General features: G+C 39.2%; 1 protein-coding gene and 1 non-coding gene across 2 annotated transcripts in view; both read left to right on the top strand.

Annotated features, from left to right (window-relative positions):
* PASD1 (PAS domain containing repressor 1) overlaps positions 1 to 19,888 on the top strand; it is a 63,637-nt gene that overhangs the window by 32,448 nt on the left and 11,301 nt on the right. Inside the window, exon 9 of the mRNA XM_036226951.1 lies at positions 16,718 to 16,787. Within this exon, the coding sequence (XP_036082844.1) occupies positions 16,718 to 16,787 (70 nt within the window). The remainder of the gene's footprint in view (positions 1 to 16,717; positions 16,788 to 19,888) is intronic.
* On the top strand, positions 3,165 to 3,272 carry LOC118608140. Its single transcript, XR_004952936.1, has one exon. It is a non-coding gene; the product is annotated as a U6 spliceosomal RNA (small nuclear RNA).

Raw genomic sequence — 19,888 nt, forward strand, 5'->3', positions numbered from 1 at the left:
GTGTGCCTGCCCTCATCAAGCTGCCTGCCGGGTGCAGAGGTGGACAAGTGAACAAGAAACCATAATGAAGTCACCATTCCACGTAAATGGCGTCCAAGCCCTTTCACTGTACCTTTGTTTCTATTTCTGCACTGACTAAAATATCCTGCCCCTCTATATTTTGTATGCTCAATTCCTGCTCGCCATTCAGAAACCAGTTCATTCTGCCTCCTCTCAGAAGTCCTTCCTGCGCCTGCGTTGGAAGAGCTCTCCCGTCCCTGCTTGCTGCTTTCCTAAGTGACACTCTCCACTTAGCTTTGAGATCACAGGGTTGGACTTAGCTCTTCTAGAGAATCCAGAGGTCCAAGAGGGATGTATCTAAATTACATCCAGCTTGTGTCTTCCTCAGGACAGAGTAGCTCATTTTATTCAGTCAACTCACTTTCTGATTTCTAGGATACAGTCGTGGAATTAGCTAGTGTCCATCTTGCCACTAGAAACTAAGGAGGCTGATTTGCTGAATGAAAAAGGAAAATAAGGCCAAATTTAGTGTCATCTTAAATTTATACAGCCAACACTAAGGATGCAGCAAAGAATCATTGAAAAGTTTTTTTCTTTTAACATAAGCTGGGACTTGATTGATTTCCGTTGCTTTATTTCCCCACCTAGTCCTATAAAAGTTGCAGAAGAAACACATAGAATGTCCCCTTTAAGAAGTGATTGAGAGAGTAGATAGATTAAAAGATGGGAGATGGAGGTGCCAAATCAAACATGGGCTGTCTGGCAAAACCTTACCATGAATATATGTACCCATGCCAAGCCCTCTGAAACCACTGGCTGCATTAAAAAGAAGCTGGTCTTCCTCTGTTTTGCGGTGTAAAAATGTTGTGTACATTTCTTTCCTTTGAAATGCTATGGCAAGAGAATCAATTTGACTCAACCGCGATGACCTTTTAATTCATAAAAAAAGTTTTCAGATCGTTTCAAGTTGGGAGAACTATTTGATAATAAAGCTAAATATGAAAATAATGAATTGTGTAAGTACATATGGTACCAGATGAATTATAAAAACACATCTAAGTTGTCCATTTAGTCCTTCAGAGACTGTCTCTTGGAGCAGGAGATGCATCCCCAAAGGACACCCTGTTTTCCGTTGGAAGGCTTGGCTTAAAAGGCTTATTAGTTAGTGGGAACAGAGCGAACTCTATATCTTACCACACACTGCTGGTTTTAGTATAGTCTCTTGTCTGATTTATGAATTTCTCCTGGAATGAATTTTACACAAATATATGATGGGGAACTGTGGAACCTTGACATTCATTCTGCCCATGAATGTCTTTAGTGTTAGCAGCTGGCATCCAGGCTGGAATTGAGGCATGTTCCAGTGACTCACCAACCAAAACTATATGTCGCCTTCTCTACTTTTGAAAAAGGGGCAGACCACAGAACACTAATCAGATTCTAAAGGCGATTATTTTTTGTTTGCTTAATATTTCTGCATTGTTCAGAAGAGGCCAATAAAAGCAATATGCTTTTCGAGATTATAAAACCTTGAAGAAAGTTTTTTTTTGGTTATTGATGACCTACTATATTTTCATAGCAATAGGATTTTTATTTACTTGGTGTTTGTCTGCTTTGTTTTCATTCTTTGCGAACGCAGCACTGCTTATCATAAGTTACTTGCCCTTCGAGGTACAGGGGACATCAGAGTACGCTTTTTGCCATGTTGATGATTTGTACAGACTTTCTAAGTGTTTATGAATATATGCATTTCTTGTTTTTCCATTCTCGTGACGAAATAGCACTGAGTGCCATTGGATGTTTTTCCTCTTTCGATGTGTTTGTGGAAAACTAGTGTAACCAGAAAAGTACATCAGAAAAGTTCAAACTGGCCCTTTAGAGAGAAATGTTTTCTATGAAATGAATGGAGTAAGCCTTTGGTGAAGGTTTTCCCATTTGGACTCCATGCTCTGTAAAACACCAAAATGTATGAGGGCTGGAGCACGTGAGTTTTGATCCTTTTTAGTTGTGTATTAGTAGGTGTTGAGAGCAAGTTTATTAACATATAACTAAGACAGAGATTGAGATTTCTTAGCTATGTGATAAAAGTAATTACCTACCAGGTAATTTTTAAAGGGATCTCATATTTTAAATAGTTGAAGATTGACATTTTGTTTTAAATTTTCACATGCTAATTCTGAAATCACTCGAACTATTCTGTATGATATAGGTTCAATTATATACCATGTTAGATATATTGGCTTTAGATATATCGGTTATATATTAAATAGATCTCAGCCCATGCAAAGAATATGATTTTAGAGCTACAAGAATCTATTCCTATGGTTTAAACAGGAAAAAGGGAAGATGTCATTGGCTCATTTGGTTTACATCCTTAAGTCATCTTCTCCTGGGCACTGATCCTCGCTGCAGTTCGGCGGGGGAGCAGTGAGGAGTGCGAGGAGCCAAGTATTTTCCAAGCCATCTTAATTCAAGTTCTGCCTATCTCCCAACCTTTGTGCATGTGCGTGCACACACATATGCGCGCGCGCGCGCGCACACACACACACACACACACACAGACCCCGAACTTGTCCCTGCTCTCTCCATTTTGACCCTGGAGCAGTGGGTTCAGAAAACGCATACTCTTTATGCTGAAACTTGCACCTAAAAACTTCCAGGGCCTTCAATGTAGGATAGACGATGGTATAAATTATTCTACTGGAGAAGACAGGTAGATTCAAATAGCACACTCCTTCCATTCAGAATATCTCTGAATGAAATATATTTCGAACCTTCTTTAAAAAAAATAAAAGAAAGAAAAGAAAGGAAAGCTTTTTGAGACTGAAAGTTATCATTTAAACCAAAAAATATTTCTGGAAGCAGTCACTCAGAAAGTGTTTCCATATTCATATGCTAATGTTTTTAAAAGGTGGGGGGGGGTTGTCCCTTTGTTAGCAAGAAACTAAGATCTCAAACCACTTCAGGTCATCAAGATCCTTCACAAGTGCAAATAGACTGCATCTCTGGTGGGATTCTGTTTTCCAGTGACTTCCATAGTCACTAGGGGAAAACAAGTGTTTGACTTGCTTGTGTTTTTTCAAATTTTGATGTCTCTTTATTTATAGTCTTTCATTTGAGAGAAGTCATGATCGGTTTCAGGAGATGGTAAAAAAAATTTGAGGGAGCCTCACTTCAGCAACACATATAGAAAAATTGGAACAATACAGAGAGGATTAGCATGACCTCTGCTCAAGAATTACGTGCAAATTCATGAAGCGTTCCATATTTTTAAAAATTTTTTTTTCTTGAAAAGCTTTCTCAAATGATCAATTTGTACAGTGGCCAATTTCCCAAGAATTAATTTATGCAAAACCAATCCATCAAATGATCAGTAAATTTACAACCTTTACCAAATTTTATCGATTTATCAAAAAACATGTCTGAAAGGGAGCACATAAGTAAATACTTTAGGAATTACAGACTACATAAGGTCTTTATAACAGTCTTTGTCTGTTTGACAACCTTTTAAAAAACTAAAAACCATTCTTACCTCATACAAAAACAGCCTGCTGCCAATTTTTGACGCACAGGCTGTAGTTTGGACCCCCCCTTATATAGTCAAATAATTTGTGTTTTTTCATATGACTAAATTATTCTAAATTATATGCAAGGACTAATCCTTGATTATAATCAATGAATGTATTTTTGCCATCAGCATTTTAAGGATTTTTTTAGGTTATTCTAATATTCTTTTAGAATTTATTTTCTATTTTTTCAGTGATCTAGCATTTTTTTCTAATGTTGTCACCACAGATTAACTTACCATGTTTACCAGTTTTATCAAAACTTGTATCTTTTAACTATACAGCTTAGTGATTTATAGTAGATTGAAAGGTTTTAACAGTCTTTGAAGATGCTTAGAATATTTTTTTGGCTAGTTTTCCTATTAGCATTTTAAGAATGATTTCATGTGCTGTACTCCAGCTACCTACTGCTGCAGATGGATGGAGCAGGGATAGTAGGGGAGAATTTGTACTAGAGAAAAGAAATAGCGCCAACATCTAGCACAGCCTAATGTTGGGTGGACAGGGAACCTGGAGCCTGTGAGAGAAGATCAGGAGCCAAGTTGGTACCATAAGGTACCAGAACCCTGAAATTCTTACTTTCTACTACAACCTTAAACTCTGTCAATCTAGTGTACTTCAAATTTATAAAAAATATTTTTGTTTTTTGATTATAATTGCCATACAATGTTATATTACTTTCAGGTGTACAAGATGGTGATTAGACATTTATATAACTTATGAAGTGATCACCCCGATAAATCTAGTACCCATCTGATACTGTACATAGTTATTGCAATATTACTGGCTATATTCTCTATGCCAGGGATCCTCAACCCCTGGGCCACGGACCGGTACCTGTTAGGAACCGGGCCTCACAGTAGGAGGTAAGCGGCTGGCAGGCAGCAAAGCTTCACCTGCATTTGCAGCCGCTCCCCAGCGCCAGCATCAGCCCTCAGCTCCACCTCGGATCATCAGGCGTTAGATTCCCATAGGAGCACCGGTCCCTGGGGCCTAAAGCTTGGAGATTGCTGTTCTATTCTATACATTATATCTATGCTACTATTTTGTAACTACTAATTTGTACTTCTTAATCCCTTCCCCTTTATCACCCACATCCCCAACAGCTTGTTTCTGTTTTGTTTATTTTGTTCTTTAGATTCCACATGTAAGTGAAATCATATGGTATTTGTCTTTCTCTGTCTGACTTACTCTACTCAGCATAATACCCTCTAGGTCCATCCAGGTTGTTGCAAATGGCAAAATTTCTTTCTTTCTTTTTTTTCTTTCTTTCTTCCTTTCTTTCTTTATTTTTATGGCTAAGAAACATTCTCTTGGATATGTGTACCATCTCTTCTTTATCCATTCAACCATTGATGGACACCCAGGTTGCCTCTATATCTTGGCTAATGTAAATAATGCTGCAATGAAAATATGGATTCACATGTCCCTTCAAAGTAGTATTTCGGGTTTCAGTGGATAAATACCCAAAAGCGGGGTGACTGCATCCTTCTTTGTCTCTTGTTATAGCATTTGTTTTAAAAGTTTATTTTGTCTGAAATAAGTATTGTTACCCCCGATTTTTTTTTATTTCAATTTTTATGAAATATCTTTTTCTGTCCTTTTAGTTGAGTCTGTGTCTCTTCATCTGAAGTGAGTTTCTTATAGGCAGCATATGTAAAGATTGTTTTCTTCTCTGTTCAGCCACCCTATGTCTTTTATTGTATTTATTGTATTATTCATTTCTGACTGGTTCCCTTTTATAATTTCCATTTTTGTGTTTTTGAACTCTTTGTTAAAGTTCTCACTGAGTTCATCTACTCTTCCCCTAAGTTGACGGAGCATCCTTATAACTAATGTTTTGAACTCTGCGTATGATACACTGCTCATCTCCATTTTGTTTAGTTCTTTTTCTGGAGCTTTGTTCTGTTCTTTCATGTGGGATATGTTTGTCTTTGTCTCCTCATTTTGGCTGCACCCCTGTGTTTTTTTTTCTGTGTATTAGGTAAGGCTTCTACATTTCTTTGTGTAGTAGGTGTCCTGTGGGGCCAATGGTTCAGTCTTCCCTGGTCACCCGAGCCAGGTGCTGAAGGTGTGTTCTTTGTGTGGATTATGTGTGCCCCCCTGTTGTTGTTGAGCCTCGGTGGTTATTTGCACATCAATAGGAGGTATGGACCCTTGGACTGATTGGTTGTGAGGATTGGACAATGAGGGGCCAACCGACCTTTCAGAGCCAGGGCTCTGCATGACCTTCAGGTGCTCTTAGATGCAGCCCTCAGTGGTGCTCTGGCTCTGGGTGAAGCAGGCCACTGGGCATACTGGCCCAAGGACCTGCTGGGAAGGGCCCAGCTGCAGGCTAAGTTCAGCTGCAGCCTGTGCACTTCCACCTGTGAGAGTCAACGAGCAATCTGCAGGTTGCTCCCACCTGAGACCAAGCCAGGACCCGAGGCCGGCTGCCGTGAGTGCGGGTCGTGGGGCTGCTCAGCAGGAGGTAAGGGGCATGCCAAGGCCAGATGCTGCTTCTTGGAGTTTTGTGAGCCTTTGAGGGATTTTAGGAAAGTCTGCATCGTAAGCCATTTGTGTGGAAAAAAAACACCGGAGGCAGCTCTTGTGGGCCTGCAAGTTGGGAGAGGAGGAGTGTCAGGGAATCACCTGGGTGGATTAACCTGTGTTAGCCAGGTCGATGGTGACTCAGATATGGCGGCACCTGCGTCAGCACTCTGGGTGAGGGGAGGGCTCAACCAGGGAACAATGGCTTGTGCTAGCATTTCTGTCCGAGAGCAAGCTGCCCCTCCGGCCCTTGCAGTGAAGCCAGACAACTCAGTTCCTCCACGTGTGTCCTTGGCGCTCCTCGAGCAGCTGCCCCAGCGCTGGAGCTCAGAGCAAGTGAGTCCCTCAGCGGTGAGTCTACACATGGGCCCTTTAAGAGGAGAGTCTGCGACTCCCACAGCCCTCCCCTCACTCAGCCACGGTCTCCGCTGGTTTTCACAGCCAAAGACTGGGACTTCTCTTCCCGGCACTGGGACCTTGGACTAGGGAGCCCAGTGTGGAGCCAGAACCCCTCGCTCCTCCGGTGGGACCTCTGCAGCCAAGATAACCCCCCAATTTTCTACCGCCACACACAGTTGTGGGACCTGGCCGCTCCGTGTTTTTACTGCTTCTTCTACTCTTGAGGTGGCCTCTTCTCTGTGTCCCCAGTTGTAGGATATCTGTTTCGCCAGACCTCAGGTGACTCCCAGTGATGCTGCTTCTGTAGTTTTGTTGTAATTTTGATTTAAGAGGGGGGCGAGCACAGTGTCTACCTACACCATCTTGACTGGTGATCCTGTACTTTGAATTTTTGAATAGATTAAGGAAATAAGTTTTTTATACGATTTGTTTTTAAATTGTTTATTGGTTAATAACATATAAGTTTCAAGTGTACAATTCTTTAATACATCATCTGTATATTGCATTGTGTGCTCACCACCCAAATTCTAGTCTCCTTTTGTCACCATACGTTTGACTCCCTTTACCCTCTTCGTCCTCCCCCCACGCCCTTCCCTTTCGTAACCCTTCTCTTCTCTGTGTCTATGAGTTTGCTTTGTTTGTTGCTTTCTGTTTTATATTCCACATATGAGTGAAATCGTATGGTTCTTGTCATTTTCTATCTGATTTATTTCACTTAGCATGGTAATCTCAAGATCCATCTATGTTGTCACGATGGCAGTATTTCATCCTGTCTCGTGCCCGAGTAGTATTCCATTATATATATGTACCACAGCTTCTTTATCTAGTCATCTATCGTCGGGCACATCAGTTGTTTTCATGTCTTGGTCACCGTGAGTAATACTGCAAGGAACATCGGGGTGCAAATATCCTTACAAATAAATGTTTTCAAATTTTTCAGGTAGATACCCAGAAGAGGGATTTCCGGGTCATATGGGAATTCTATTCTTAGTTTTTTGAGGAACCTCCATACTGTTTTCCATAGGGGCTGTACCAATTTGCAGTCCCGCCAGCAGTGTATGAGGGTTCCTTTTTCTCCGCATCCTCCTCAACATCTATTATTACTTGTCCTGTTGATTATAGCTATTCTAACAGGTGTGAGATGGTCTCTCATTGTGGTTTGATTTACATTTCCCTAATAACTAGCAATGTTGAGCATCTCTTCATACGTCTGTTGGCCATTTGTATGTCTTCTTGGGAAAAGTGTTCAGGTCCTCTGCCTATTTTTTTAATAGGATTCTTTGTGGGGTGTTTTTTGTTGTTGTTGAGTTGTATGAGTTCTTTATATATTTTAGATGTTAGCCCCTTATAGAAAGTGTTGTTTGCAAATATCTTCTCCCATTTGGTTGGTCGACTTTTTGTTTTGTCACTGATTTATTTTCCTGTACAGAAGACTTTTAGTTTGATATAGTCCCATTTATTTATTTTTGCTTTTACTTCTCTTGCCTTTGGAGTCAAATTAATAAAATCCTCTCTGAAACCAAGGTCCAAAAGTTTATGTTTTCTTCTATGTATTTTATTGTTTCAGGTCTTATATTTTGGTCTTTGAGCCATTTTTAATTAATTTTAGTGTAAGGTATCGAATAGCACTCTACTTTCATTCTTTTGCATGTGGCAATCCAGTTTTCCCAACACCATTTGTTTGAAGAGGATTTCTTTTATTTCTGGCCTCTCACTTATTCTCTTGGTCTGTGTGTGTTTTTCTGTTTTTCTGCCAGTACCATAATGATTTGATTGTTGTAGCTTTGTTTTATAATTTGAAGTCAGGGATTGTGATAATCAAGCTTTGTGGGGTTTTTTTCTTTTTTTTTTTTTCCTCAGGGTTGCTTTGGCTATTTGGATTCTTTGGTAGTTCCACACAAATTTGATGATTTTTCTCTTTTTTCCTTAGTCTAGCCATAGGTTTGTCAATTTTTTTTATTAATCTTTTCACTATATGTGTTGCCTAAGGAATGACATTATTTATTAATCTTTTCCAAGAGCCAGCTTTTTATTTCATTAATATTTTTTCTATTGTCTTTTTGTTCTTCATTTCATTTAATTCTTCTCTAATTTTTATTTCCTTCCTTCTACTGACTTAAGGCTTTGTTTTTTGTTTTCTAGTTTTTTAACAAAAAAATGTTAGGCCATTTTGTTGCAAGAATTGACACCCGATGGAGGAATTTGGACACTCAAACAACTTTGTTAGAGGGAAGAGAATTTAATACCAGCAGAGAGCATGGGGCATTCCACAGACCCAAAGCACGACCTCCCCTTGGTTAGATTTCTTATCTCTGCAGTGTCCATGCAAGGGGCGTGTGAATCCTTTGTCTGAGATTTCACATGTGCTTCCTGACTCAGGATGGGAGGGGGAGCTTCGGGTGCGGGGCCGCAAGGCAGGAGGAATTTCCAGACCACTATTCTTGTCTATTTACAAGTCATTTTGCCTTGTAGAACCCGCGACCTTGGCGTTATTAACACTGTTATAGGGTTCTCAGAGAGGAGACACTGAGGCTATAAACAGCAAGTCGCACTTATTGATGCCAGCACCTTCTCAGCGGATTCCTATCCAAAGGCTGAGCTCTAATTGTAACATAACAAGCAGTTCTACACAGTCTTGTTGTTCCTACACAGGTACAGAGATAAGAACATTAGTTGGATAGCAAACTATGAATCAACAGTGAGCTGGAGAGTCCTTGAGGTGAGGGAAAGAGGGCGGTTAGGAACTGACTTTAACTGGCTGAGTTGGTCATTCCTGCAGGCCCTTTCCCCTGCAGCCTTTCAGATGCTTCCTCTCCTTGGTTTGGGATTTTTCTTGTTTCTTAAGGTAGACCTGTAATGTTATAAACTTGCTGCTTATTAACCCTTTTGCTGCATCCCCCAAATTTTGGTATGCCATATTGTTAGTCTCATTTGTCTCTATGTATCTTTTGATCTCATTTCTTTTTTTTTAGCACAGTATAATTTAGTAGTGTGTTTTGAATCTTCACATATTTTTGGTTTCTCCTGATTTATTTTTGCAGTTGATTTCCAATTTCAAAGCATTGTGATCAGAGAACATATACTTGCTATGATTTCAATCTTCTTAAATTTGTCGAGGCTAGTTTTGTACCTCAACGTATGGTCTGTCCTTCAGAATGTTCGATGTGCAATAGAGAATGTATGTCCTGGTGTTCTGGGATGAAAACTATAAATTTCGATTATGTCCATTTGATCTAATGTGTCATTTAAGGCTGATATTTCCTTATTGATTTTCTGTTTGGGTCATCTGTCCATTGCTGTAAATGTGGTATTTAAACCCTCTACTATAATTGTATTTTTCAGTTTCTCTCTTTAGTTCTGTTATTAGTTGCTTTATATATTTTGGTGCTCCCAGGTCGGCTGTAGCCAGAAGCCACTGGTAGAACCACCCTGAGTTGACTCAGCTGCCTCTAGTAAGCTGCACAGCCACGGTGGGTGAGGGGAAGCGAGTTTGCACATCCGTGGCTCTTCTCTTCCTAGTGGATTTATCCCCACTGAGTGCAGACCACTTAGGCTGGAAATTTTTTTTCAGCCCTTTCATGATCTGCCAAATGAGGACTTTACTGCAAGCAGGGCGCAGGGGGAAAGGGTGGGTGGGTTCCCACATCTGTGGAATCTTTTGTCTCGTGATGGCAAGCAGTAGAGCACTGCGCCCCTTTGAACCACTTCTCTGTCCCTGACCTCGGCCCTGCCTCAACATGTGCCGGCTGCTCAGGTCTCATCGCTGTCTGCCCCTCTGGTTTGCTCAGTGGGGGTTGCAGCCAACCCTTCACTGCTGTCACACCCTCTGTGGCTGTGTTGAGTGCCAGACTTCCCGCAGCTTCCATCTCTGTCCTTTCCTCTACCCCATCTCGTCTCCCCTGTTTGCTTAGATTTGCCCACCTTCAGATGTCTCAGTGGGTGGATCTCTCAGATGTGTTTGTGTGTTGAGCAGGAAATTTTTTTGTTGAATTATAGCTGTCCAATGTGTAACTTCAAGGGGAGAGAACTGGAGGTTCCTCTCGTGCCGCAATGCTGGTTGTATCACCATCAGAAGCAAGTTTTTAGTAAATCGGTCTATTTGACCAATTTGGCAAATAGATCCTGTTGATGTAAGAATGTCCAAACCTGTAGAAAATTTTTTACAAACGTTTATTTGAGCCAAACACAATATATTCCTGGAAGCAAGATCTCAACCGATTGATAAAATGCTTCTCAGAATGGCAGTTTGCAGCAGCTTTTATACATTCCAAATTAAGGAGGGAACTAGGGAAGATAAATGAAGGTGGGAGAAAAACTGGCGAGGATTGGATTACAGGATAGTTAACAAGATTCTGTGCTCTCTTAAGGGTACTATTGCTTCAGAAGGCTCTGAAAAGAGGCATTTCAAAGGTGTGTTAGCCTAGATGCACAGAAACAAAGGACAGAGCTGGCTTAAGGAAAAGATTAACCTCTTACTAAAGAAGTTATATGCCTTGGGTGTGACTGTCCACCATGACCTGCAGGTTAGGAATTTATGATCTGATCACCTTGTGAGGTTTTTTTTTCTAGAACCACAATCACTTTTTCATTTACAAACCTTTTGATTCATTGGCCATTTGGTCAAATGGTCAGATTGGCTTTTGGCATATTTCGTGTTAATAAATCGACTTGTTGAATTGGCCTTCTTCAATTTTTTTTTTTTAAAAAAAGCAGTCTTTTTAAAAGGGAAGCTAAGAAGGAGCCAGTAATGGGACACATTTACATTCTTTTGGTAAAGAATGGACAGCATAGTAATGTGTACAAACTATTGCAGAGTTAGTAATACCTCATACTCATTTGCAGTTAATTCTGTCTCGGATGTTCATAGCTTAGCTTGTGATAATGACTATAAAAAAAATGGAACATTTTAACATGTTAAAGAAACGAAATATAACCCAGTAAATTTAAAGGTCTAATTGGTTTTAATTAAGTGATTCATGATTTGGGAAGCATCCCATTTAGCAACCAGAGAATGTGCTTGGAGTGGTTGTACAAAATAGAAGTTTTTTGTAGGAAGAAGACTGGAGCAAGGGAGCTATTAACAAAAAAAGAAAGGAATAGTTTTGGGCCTTGGATACCTTTGCTTTGGGGGAAGAGAATGGGGAGTGCTTTTATCATGCCGATAGCTGCTGCTTTCTGTGGGGGGTGGCTAGGGCCCATGTGACAGATTGCTCTTCTGGTACTTGAACAGAAAATTCTGTACTGGTTGAATATGATTATGTTTCTGAGAGAAGTTGAAACTGAGTTAGATCAGGTATTAAATCTGGGTTTTGTATCATGGGGTCTTAGCATGAGTGACATCATTTGGGACCTGCAATTTTTTTATTAACAGGAGGGATCAGCTTGCAGACTCATTCAATGGAGTATTTACAAGCTTGCATTGTATGCTGAGCCCTGTAGCCATACAATACCCCTCTCACGCCTGCCCCAAACACAGTGCATGTTGGTCTTGGTGATCTATAACAACTCTCGATCCCCCAGAATACTTATTTCAACACTGGAGAGTCTGTTGCTTGGCTCTGAAGGAATAGAGAAACGATAGTGCATGCAGAACTCATCTTCAAGGAAGACATTTTACAGGAGAGGGAATTAAAATTGTAAAAGAACCATTTAAAAGCAAATCACAGTATTATACATCTCAAATCACATATTTAAGTGGAGAAGATACTTAGAGGATTGGAACTATCAAAGAAGAACAGTTAATGAGGGCACTTGAGATGATCCGCGTTGGACTGTACAGATTAAAGAGCACTTTTTTCCAAATATTATTTTCTCTTTATAAGAACCCTACAAGATATGTATTATGAACCTCACTTTAAACACCCCAAATTCTGTCTACCTTCCATGGTAGCTCTGTAATGCTGGACACAGTGGTGGGGGCCAGGACAAACAGGAGGCTGTTTTAGGTATGATCCCTGGTGAAGCATATAAGAATATAGTGACTCTTGTGGGTAGGTAGGTTCTGGAAATGCTGGTACCAATCCACTTGTCAGAGATGGCTGAGATGCAGTTAGTCTTAGAGGAAAGGAGGATGCCTGCAACTTGACACAAGAATTTACATTTCACATGGGGTAGTAGTGGGCTTTTTCTGTTAACCTATGGACTAGCTTTAGCTAGAGCAATCTTAAAAATTAGCTCCTTAAACTTTGGTTACAACCTATAACCAAGAGGGAAATCTGGTTTTTCTTCCTTCTATCACTTCACGTTAGATCATCTCAGCTGCGAGTTAAACAAGGAGAGAGATTTAGGATTATATTTTTACTGCCATCAGTTTCCTGACTCCACCACAACTGTTCAAAAAACACCTTAGTTTGTACTTCATTGACATATGAAAGGACAGTATTCCTTTGATATCTTTTTCATATCTACAGTTTCATTTATATAGCAAGTAGAAGTAAATGCTTTTTTTCAACCAAAAATAACCTTTCATTAAAGTAATTCAGCCATGCCGAGTACTTGACCAATGAATATCAATCTTGGGAAAAGATTTAAAATGCAGAGAGAGTAAAACAACATTAAGGGCCCAATTGAAGAACAACATTTTGAGATTTTACATAATGAGACAGAGGTACTTTGTAAAATTGGACGATGTTCTTCGATGTAAATATAACCAGCAAAAAGGTTTTTGATATGTTCTTTTTTTTTTTGAAAGTTAACTGATGCAACTTGGAAAAAGAAAGTTCTGTTTGTATCTGTTCCTAACAAAAGGCCAGTAATGAGTGTGACTGCAAACCTGTTGCACATCATATCCTGAGCCTGAATTTATTATTTACATGCATAGACTAGTTAGTTAGGTATGAAATACTCCTGCAGCTTTTCATTAACGATGTGTGTACTTATTTGTTACTTATACATTCTAAGTTAAAATATTTGCCATCTATATTGACTTATAGAGAAGCATGAAATATAAATTTACAGAAGGATTTGGAAAACTTTATTTTACTTTCTTTATACCCAAGCTGCTGGACTTAAAGCATAATATAGCAGTCTCACAATGTTTTGTTGCCACCGTCTTTTCCAGCACAACTCACTGGATCCTTTGATACAGCACTGCCAACTGGAACTTTCTGTGATGAAATAAATGCACTTTAAGCTACTCTAATACAGCAGCCACTAGCCACATGTAGCTACTGAACACTTGAAATGTGGCTGCTGTGACCAAAGAACTAAATTTTAAATTTTATTTAATTTTGATTTTAATTTATCTACATGTGATTAGTTGCTGCCATATTGGACATTCGTTCACATGCTGTTTATCTCAGGTATAAGATATTCCCTATGTAGAAGCCCAAATGGAGTAATTTAATTGCTTTTAAGGAACAGATAGAAGTCTGAGCTTGTCCTTGAAAATAATGATGTCAGGCCAAGAAGAGCAGGAGTAAGGGATGTGCAAAGATTTTCATTGAATCAACTGGTCAGTTTGTTTATTCCTTTATTCACTCAGCAAATATTCATGAAAAACCTAGTAAGTGTTCTTCATTGTGTGAAGTGCTAGGGATACAAGGGATTCCAAGCATGTGCACTGTCTTCAAGAAATTCACCAGGTAGAAAAGGTGGACAGAAAGTAATGAACTTTCATCTAGAACAGAAGAGAACTGGATGAGGGAGAAGTCAAAGATGACATGCAAGTTTCAGTCTTGAATGACTGGATGGAGGGTAGCAGCTTTCACCAAGATAGGAGATACTGGAGGAAGGAGAGGAGGACGATGAGAAGGAGTTGATTGGACCATGTCGAATTGAGGTATCTGTTAGACATCCAGATTACATGTTCTAAAGGCAGTTGAATATATGAGTCTAGCTCAGGGAGGAGTCTGGAGCTAGAGATGTCAGTAACCCCTAGTTGAAACCAAAGGACAAAATATGGTGTCAACATAAAAACATCCAAAGCTGCAGAAAAATTTTATGAGTTTATTAGAGTTTATTTGAGCCAAACAGAGGCTACACCTGGAAGCAAGATCTCAACAGAGAAAAATACTTCCAAGAATGACAGTTTGCAGTTTCTTTTATGTGTTTGGAATTAAGGAGAGAATGAACATAAGGAAGATAAAATGAAGGTGGGAGGAAGCAAGGCATGGATTAGATTACAGGATACTTAACAAGATAGTGTGCTCTCTCCAAGGTGGTTACAGCTTCCAAGGGGTCTGAAAAAGGCATTTCAAAGGTGTATTAACCTAAATGCACAGAAACAATGGACAGGGCTCGCTTAAGGCAAAGGTTAACCTCTTACTAAAGAAGTTATATGCATGGGGCATGACTACCCACCATGACCTGCCCAGTTAGGCATTTATGATCAAATCTCTCAGGTTACTGCTGGTTTCGTCCACAGTAGTCTGCAAGGTTGATAATATAAAGAACAGAAAATGAGGAATAACCTTGAAGAAGTATCAACACTTACTAAGGAAATATTCTCTTAGACTGAACTGGCTTATAAATTTAGTCAAAGACTGAAAAAAAAATAAAGATGATAATCTTTTAGAAATTTTATTTTTAAATGATATTTATATCTCAGTTACTTGGTGTTGAAAGTCAAACCAGTAAGAAATACATATTAGATGTTTTATAGCACCATCATACATGCAAATAACTGAATTAACTCATTTACTAGTTGTTTCATGCTATTTAAATCAATACTTCTTAAATGTATATTTTGATACCCAAAATATCTTTTGAAACTTATTAATTGTCTACGATTATAAATAAATGATGTAAGTTTAATGTATTTTTTGACTGGGTCCTGTGATATATAGAGAATGGAAAATTTCCATTGGATCAGTATTCCCTTCTGGAAACTATGCAGAAAACCCCAGTTATTCTATTAATTTTCTATCTTCCGAATGAATTGGGAGGGTTTCACAGATACCATTTTGGCACTGTGTCACTGTGCTTAGGTCTTCCTTTTTGTCATATTTGTTAGCAGACTCCAGTTTCTTATTTTGTGGTGCAATAGGGATGTGCAGGAGGAGAAAAATTTCCCCCTTCCCATCTTAGTTATTCTGGTTGGCCAAATAGTTCAAATGACATACAACAGATTAACAGGAGAAAATGACCACATTTAAATGCATATGTACATGGCGAGGGTCCATAAGGACATGGGGCTTGAGGACAAATCATGCAGTTGAGGCTTATCTGACATCTTGAGCTAGGGAGAAAGGGGGATTGTGGTTTGGGACTTAAAAGGGGAGGAAGGCAATTCACATAGAGATGGAAAAGCAAATGTTTAATAAACAAATGTTTGCTGGGCCATCTTTAACAACAGGACACAGAGAGGACTTTGATCAAATGGGCCTTGCTAGGTTCCTCCCTGTCTATTTCAGTTCACGTTAAACTATAGTTATCTATGCTGACAGTCCCCTTCCTGGAGCAGGTCTTCTGTTTAAATTCTTTCAGGGAATTAGGGGGAAGATCAGAGGTTCTCCCCTAGTCTTTTCTTAAAAAGAATCAGCTTAAAATGCTTAAAATAATATCCCAGAGAGACATATTTTTGGGTGGCAAACTCTGCTCCCCTTCAGGGGCTTTTCACTGTTTGTCCTGCAAAAGAAAGACTCTTGAACACAAAATACATTTTCATATTTATCCGTTATGAAATTTTTAAGGCTTCAGAAGTAATTTAAATATTAAAAACACGTTCTCATTCATATTTTCTCTCTCTCCCTCCTTTCTCTCTCGCTTTCTCTTTCTCTCATCTCCTACTTATTTGGTGAAAAGTAAGCTGGTATTTAGAATGGAGTATGCCAGGAAGCTGCATTCTCACCTTTGGCATCGGAATTCTAATTTTGATAGAAATAAATTGTTAATGAGCCAGAGAATGGAGAATTTCTCTAATTACAGGAAACAAAATTGAATTTGGCCTGAAGGCATTTTTGTAATTGCAGTCGGTTTAAAAATTAAGAACGTTTACTGATATACCTTGACTTTTTTAAAGCTTACTTTGCTTACCACTGTCAAAAAGAGGCATTGAGACCTGCAGCAAACTTCATTGTAATGAAGGTCTAGATGGTTTATTTTATAGAGATTGTGCAGAATGACATTTCTATGTAGGAAAAGTGACATTCCAAAGATTGATGATGTTATATATTAACGAAATAAAATATTTTTCCTAATTTGAACTTTACAGATTTACAGAAAATTTTGGTTTGAATGACAAGTGAGATGTACTTACCATCTCTCTTTTTACCTATTTATAGACGTGCTCAAAGCGGAAGAAAGTCTAGAATGAAATCTCGCCGTGCCGAATCTACTCCTGCTGCCCCGGATGTACGTATATTGACAATCAGACACTTGAAGCTTGAGCCCTTATCCCCATAATGTGAATTCTTTAGTTAATGGGCATTCCCAGTGTGAGAAAGGCAAAATAATTTTTCCTCTATCCTTCTAGGTCCTTGGCTGAGATGCCCTTATAATAGAAAGATTAACAGGAGAAAAACAAAAGTTTAATAACATCGATACCTCCTGTATACATAGGAGATGCCCAGGAAAACTGAGTAACTCCTTGAAAGGGCCAAGCCACCACCTTAAATATCATCTTTGGCTAAAGACAGAAGTTAGGGCGCAGGTGGGAGGAGGCCAGTTGTGGGAAATAACCAGGAAAAGCACTGTGAAAAAGTGTAAAGTTATATATTAATGTTATATATGCCAGGCATTGTTCAAGGATTTTTTGACTTGTGAGTGCATTGCAAAATGAAAGTTTACTGACCTTTCTCCTGCATTAGGCTATGTGAATAGACTCGTGAGACTGCATCATCCCATCATGAGTAGAACCCAGTCCTTAATTAACCTAGATTGTCCCCCATCCTCTTCCTAAGCCATCGAATGTATCATTCATTTACCCGTTCATCAGACATTACTAGAGAGAATCCTATAGGGATTCACATCAATAGAAAAATGAAACCCCAATGATCTGAATGTAGTCTAGGAGATAAAATCAAACTGTAAGAAAAAAGGTGTGGAAGAACAGAAAAAATATCACGGAAAGCCTCCTCAATGAAGAAAGCATCAGAGAAAGCCTGCTCTGTGAGTGCATGTAACACAGCTGCTATGCGGGGCCACTGCAGTGGTGACAGTGCTGCAGCATGGAAGACGGATGGCCTCGACATCGGAAGATAAGGGTTCGGTTCCTGATGCTGCCACTTACCAGTTATGTGACCTGGGGATAGTTATTTTACCATGGAGAACCTCAGTTTCTTCATCTGTAAAATGGAAGTGGCAATAATCTGCCAGGCTACCTCATATGGATGTAATAATGCTCAAAGGAACCTCATTTATTAGTACATTATCTGTATTCCTGCAATAAAATTAAGCTGCTGTGACAGCATGGGCTTTCTTGTTCATCATCATATCCCCAAATACCTTAAACAGGCCATGCCACACATAATAGGCACTCATAAATTTAGATGCACAAGTGAATACTAACTTTCCTACCCCAAACAGCCAAAAATAAAACACAAAACAAATGAAATAAGTTTTCAAATTAATGGACATCAAGAAACAAAGGACAGAGACTTTTAAGAGATGGGAAATGAATGAAGACCTACAGTTGTCCCAGCTTACTCCGTGGCAAGTTTGCAGGCCATATGGCCAAGAGGGAGAACACAGAGGGATCCCAGGGGACTGCCTGAATTGAGATTGAGGAGAGTATAGGGAGTCTAAGGTTGTTAGCAGAGTACCAGAGAGCAGAGGGCTGCATGGAGAGGATACCAAGGATTTGTGAGGGGAAAGAACTGCCCAAAAGATTAGAGGTGGTAGTGCTAGCATTCATACAAGGCTTCTAATAATTCCTGTTTCTATCAGCCACACTGGAAAGCTTCCTAATACACAGGTCATGAGGTATAAGAGTACACCGAAAGGTCTGGCCTTAGTTATGGGGAAATGTCAGCCTCAGGCTAACTAGTGCTCTGGTTCTGACTATCAAATTATAGGGTAAGATCAAAAAGGATCAAACTCTTTACAAGTAATTTAACTACATTCCAGAACAAAGATGAGGCATGCTTATCAGAATACAAGTATATTCAGTACCCTACCTACAAGGTAAAAATGAAAAGTATTTGGTGCTCAGCCAAAGATTATTATTCAAAGAAGCAGCGATATATGACCCTTACCGAAGAGAAACCAGTAGAAACCTGTCCAGAACAAACAAAGACTTTAGACTTAGTGGACAAGGATATTAAAAACAATCGTAACTATATTACATATGTTCAAAATTTTAAGTAGAAATATGGAAGGTGGGGGGAATTGAGTCAAAATCTGAGCAGTGAACGCAACAATGGGTGAGATTAATGGCAGGGTTAAACATTGTAGATTTAGTAGGTTAGTGGATTTGAACACAAAGCAATATAAATTCTTCATAATTAAACACAAGGAGAAAAATAGTTTAAAAAGAACAAGAAAAATGAAAAGAGCATCAATTAGCTGTTAGAAACTTCAAGTGGCCAAATATATATGTAAATGAAGTCCTGAAAGGGTAGAGGGGAGCACAGAAAAAAATATTTGAAATAATGCCAGAAATTTTCCGCATTTGATGAATGCTAGAAACCCAAATATCGAAGGATCTCAACTAAACCTAAGCAAAAGAAACATGACTAAAACCACTCAAAGCACACCAGCCCCCTGCCCTAGATCAATATATTTTGACCTGTACTCTATTACTACAGACAACCCTGTATTCAAAGAAGCGTGTTCTTTTGAAAATAACTGTTAATCGGCAAGGAATTTTAAACAAGGTGATGTATTGAGGATAAAGTTTCTTCCACGAAACCACCGCTTTACCATTTGGACAGCAATGGCAAATGTAGTAGCATCAATGCCAATTCAAAGCAATTTTTTCCTAATTGACTCTGTCCCAAATACCTTATTTTAATAATGGCTTTAGGTGACTCATGTTACCAGCTACTGACATTCTGCCATCCAACCCTAAAGAGCTGTTGCTCTGGAACCATGTCGCACTAAACAGGCATTTTGGTAGAACTGGAACTTTTACATTATCGGGTTGTTTTTTCACCCAAATCCATTGTGTCTAGAGGCAGCAGGCAAGCCTTCAGAAATGGTTAGCTTTGCGTATGTACCGGGAAGCTGGGTCGGGCAGGAGAGCCATAGCACACATTAGACTCAAAAGCACTCTGTCCAAGCCAATTGTGTTAACTGGGAGGACAAGACAAACCTAGCTGAGGGAGTAATCTTCCATTGATTTTATTACTACTATATTGATAGGTACTTAATCAACAGATACTTATGAAGTGTCCAAAAAGTGGTCTAAGAAAGTCAGCCCTAACTCAAACTAGGGGTAGGGAATGACATGGTACCTGTGATAAAATAATAATAATAACTAAAGTTTATTGAGGACTTACTTATATGTCAAAGGA

This window comes from Rousettus aegyptiacus, unplaced genomic scaffold, assembly GCF_014176215.1.
Source record: "Rousettus aegyptiacus isolate mRouAeg1 unplaced genomic scaffold, mRouAeg1.p scaffold_m13_p_9, whole genome shotgun sequence".
Lineage (NCBI taxonomy): Eukaryota > Metazoa > Chordata > Mammalia > Chiroptera > Pteropodidae > Rousettus > Rousettus aegyptiacus.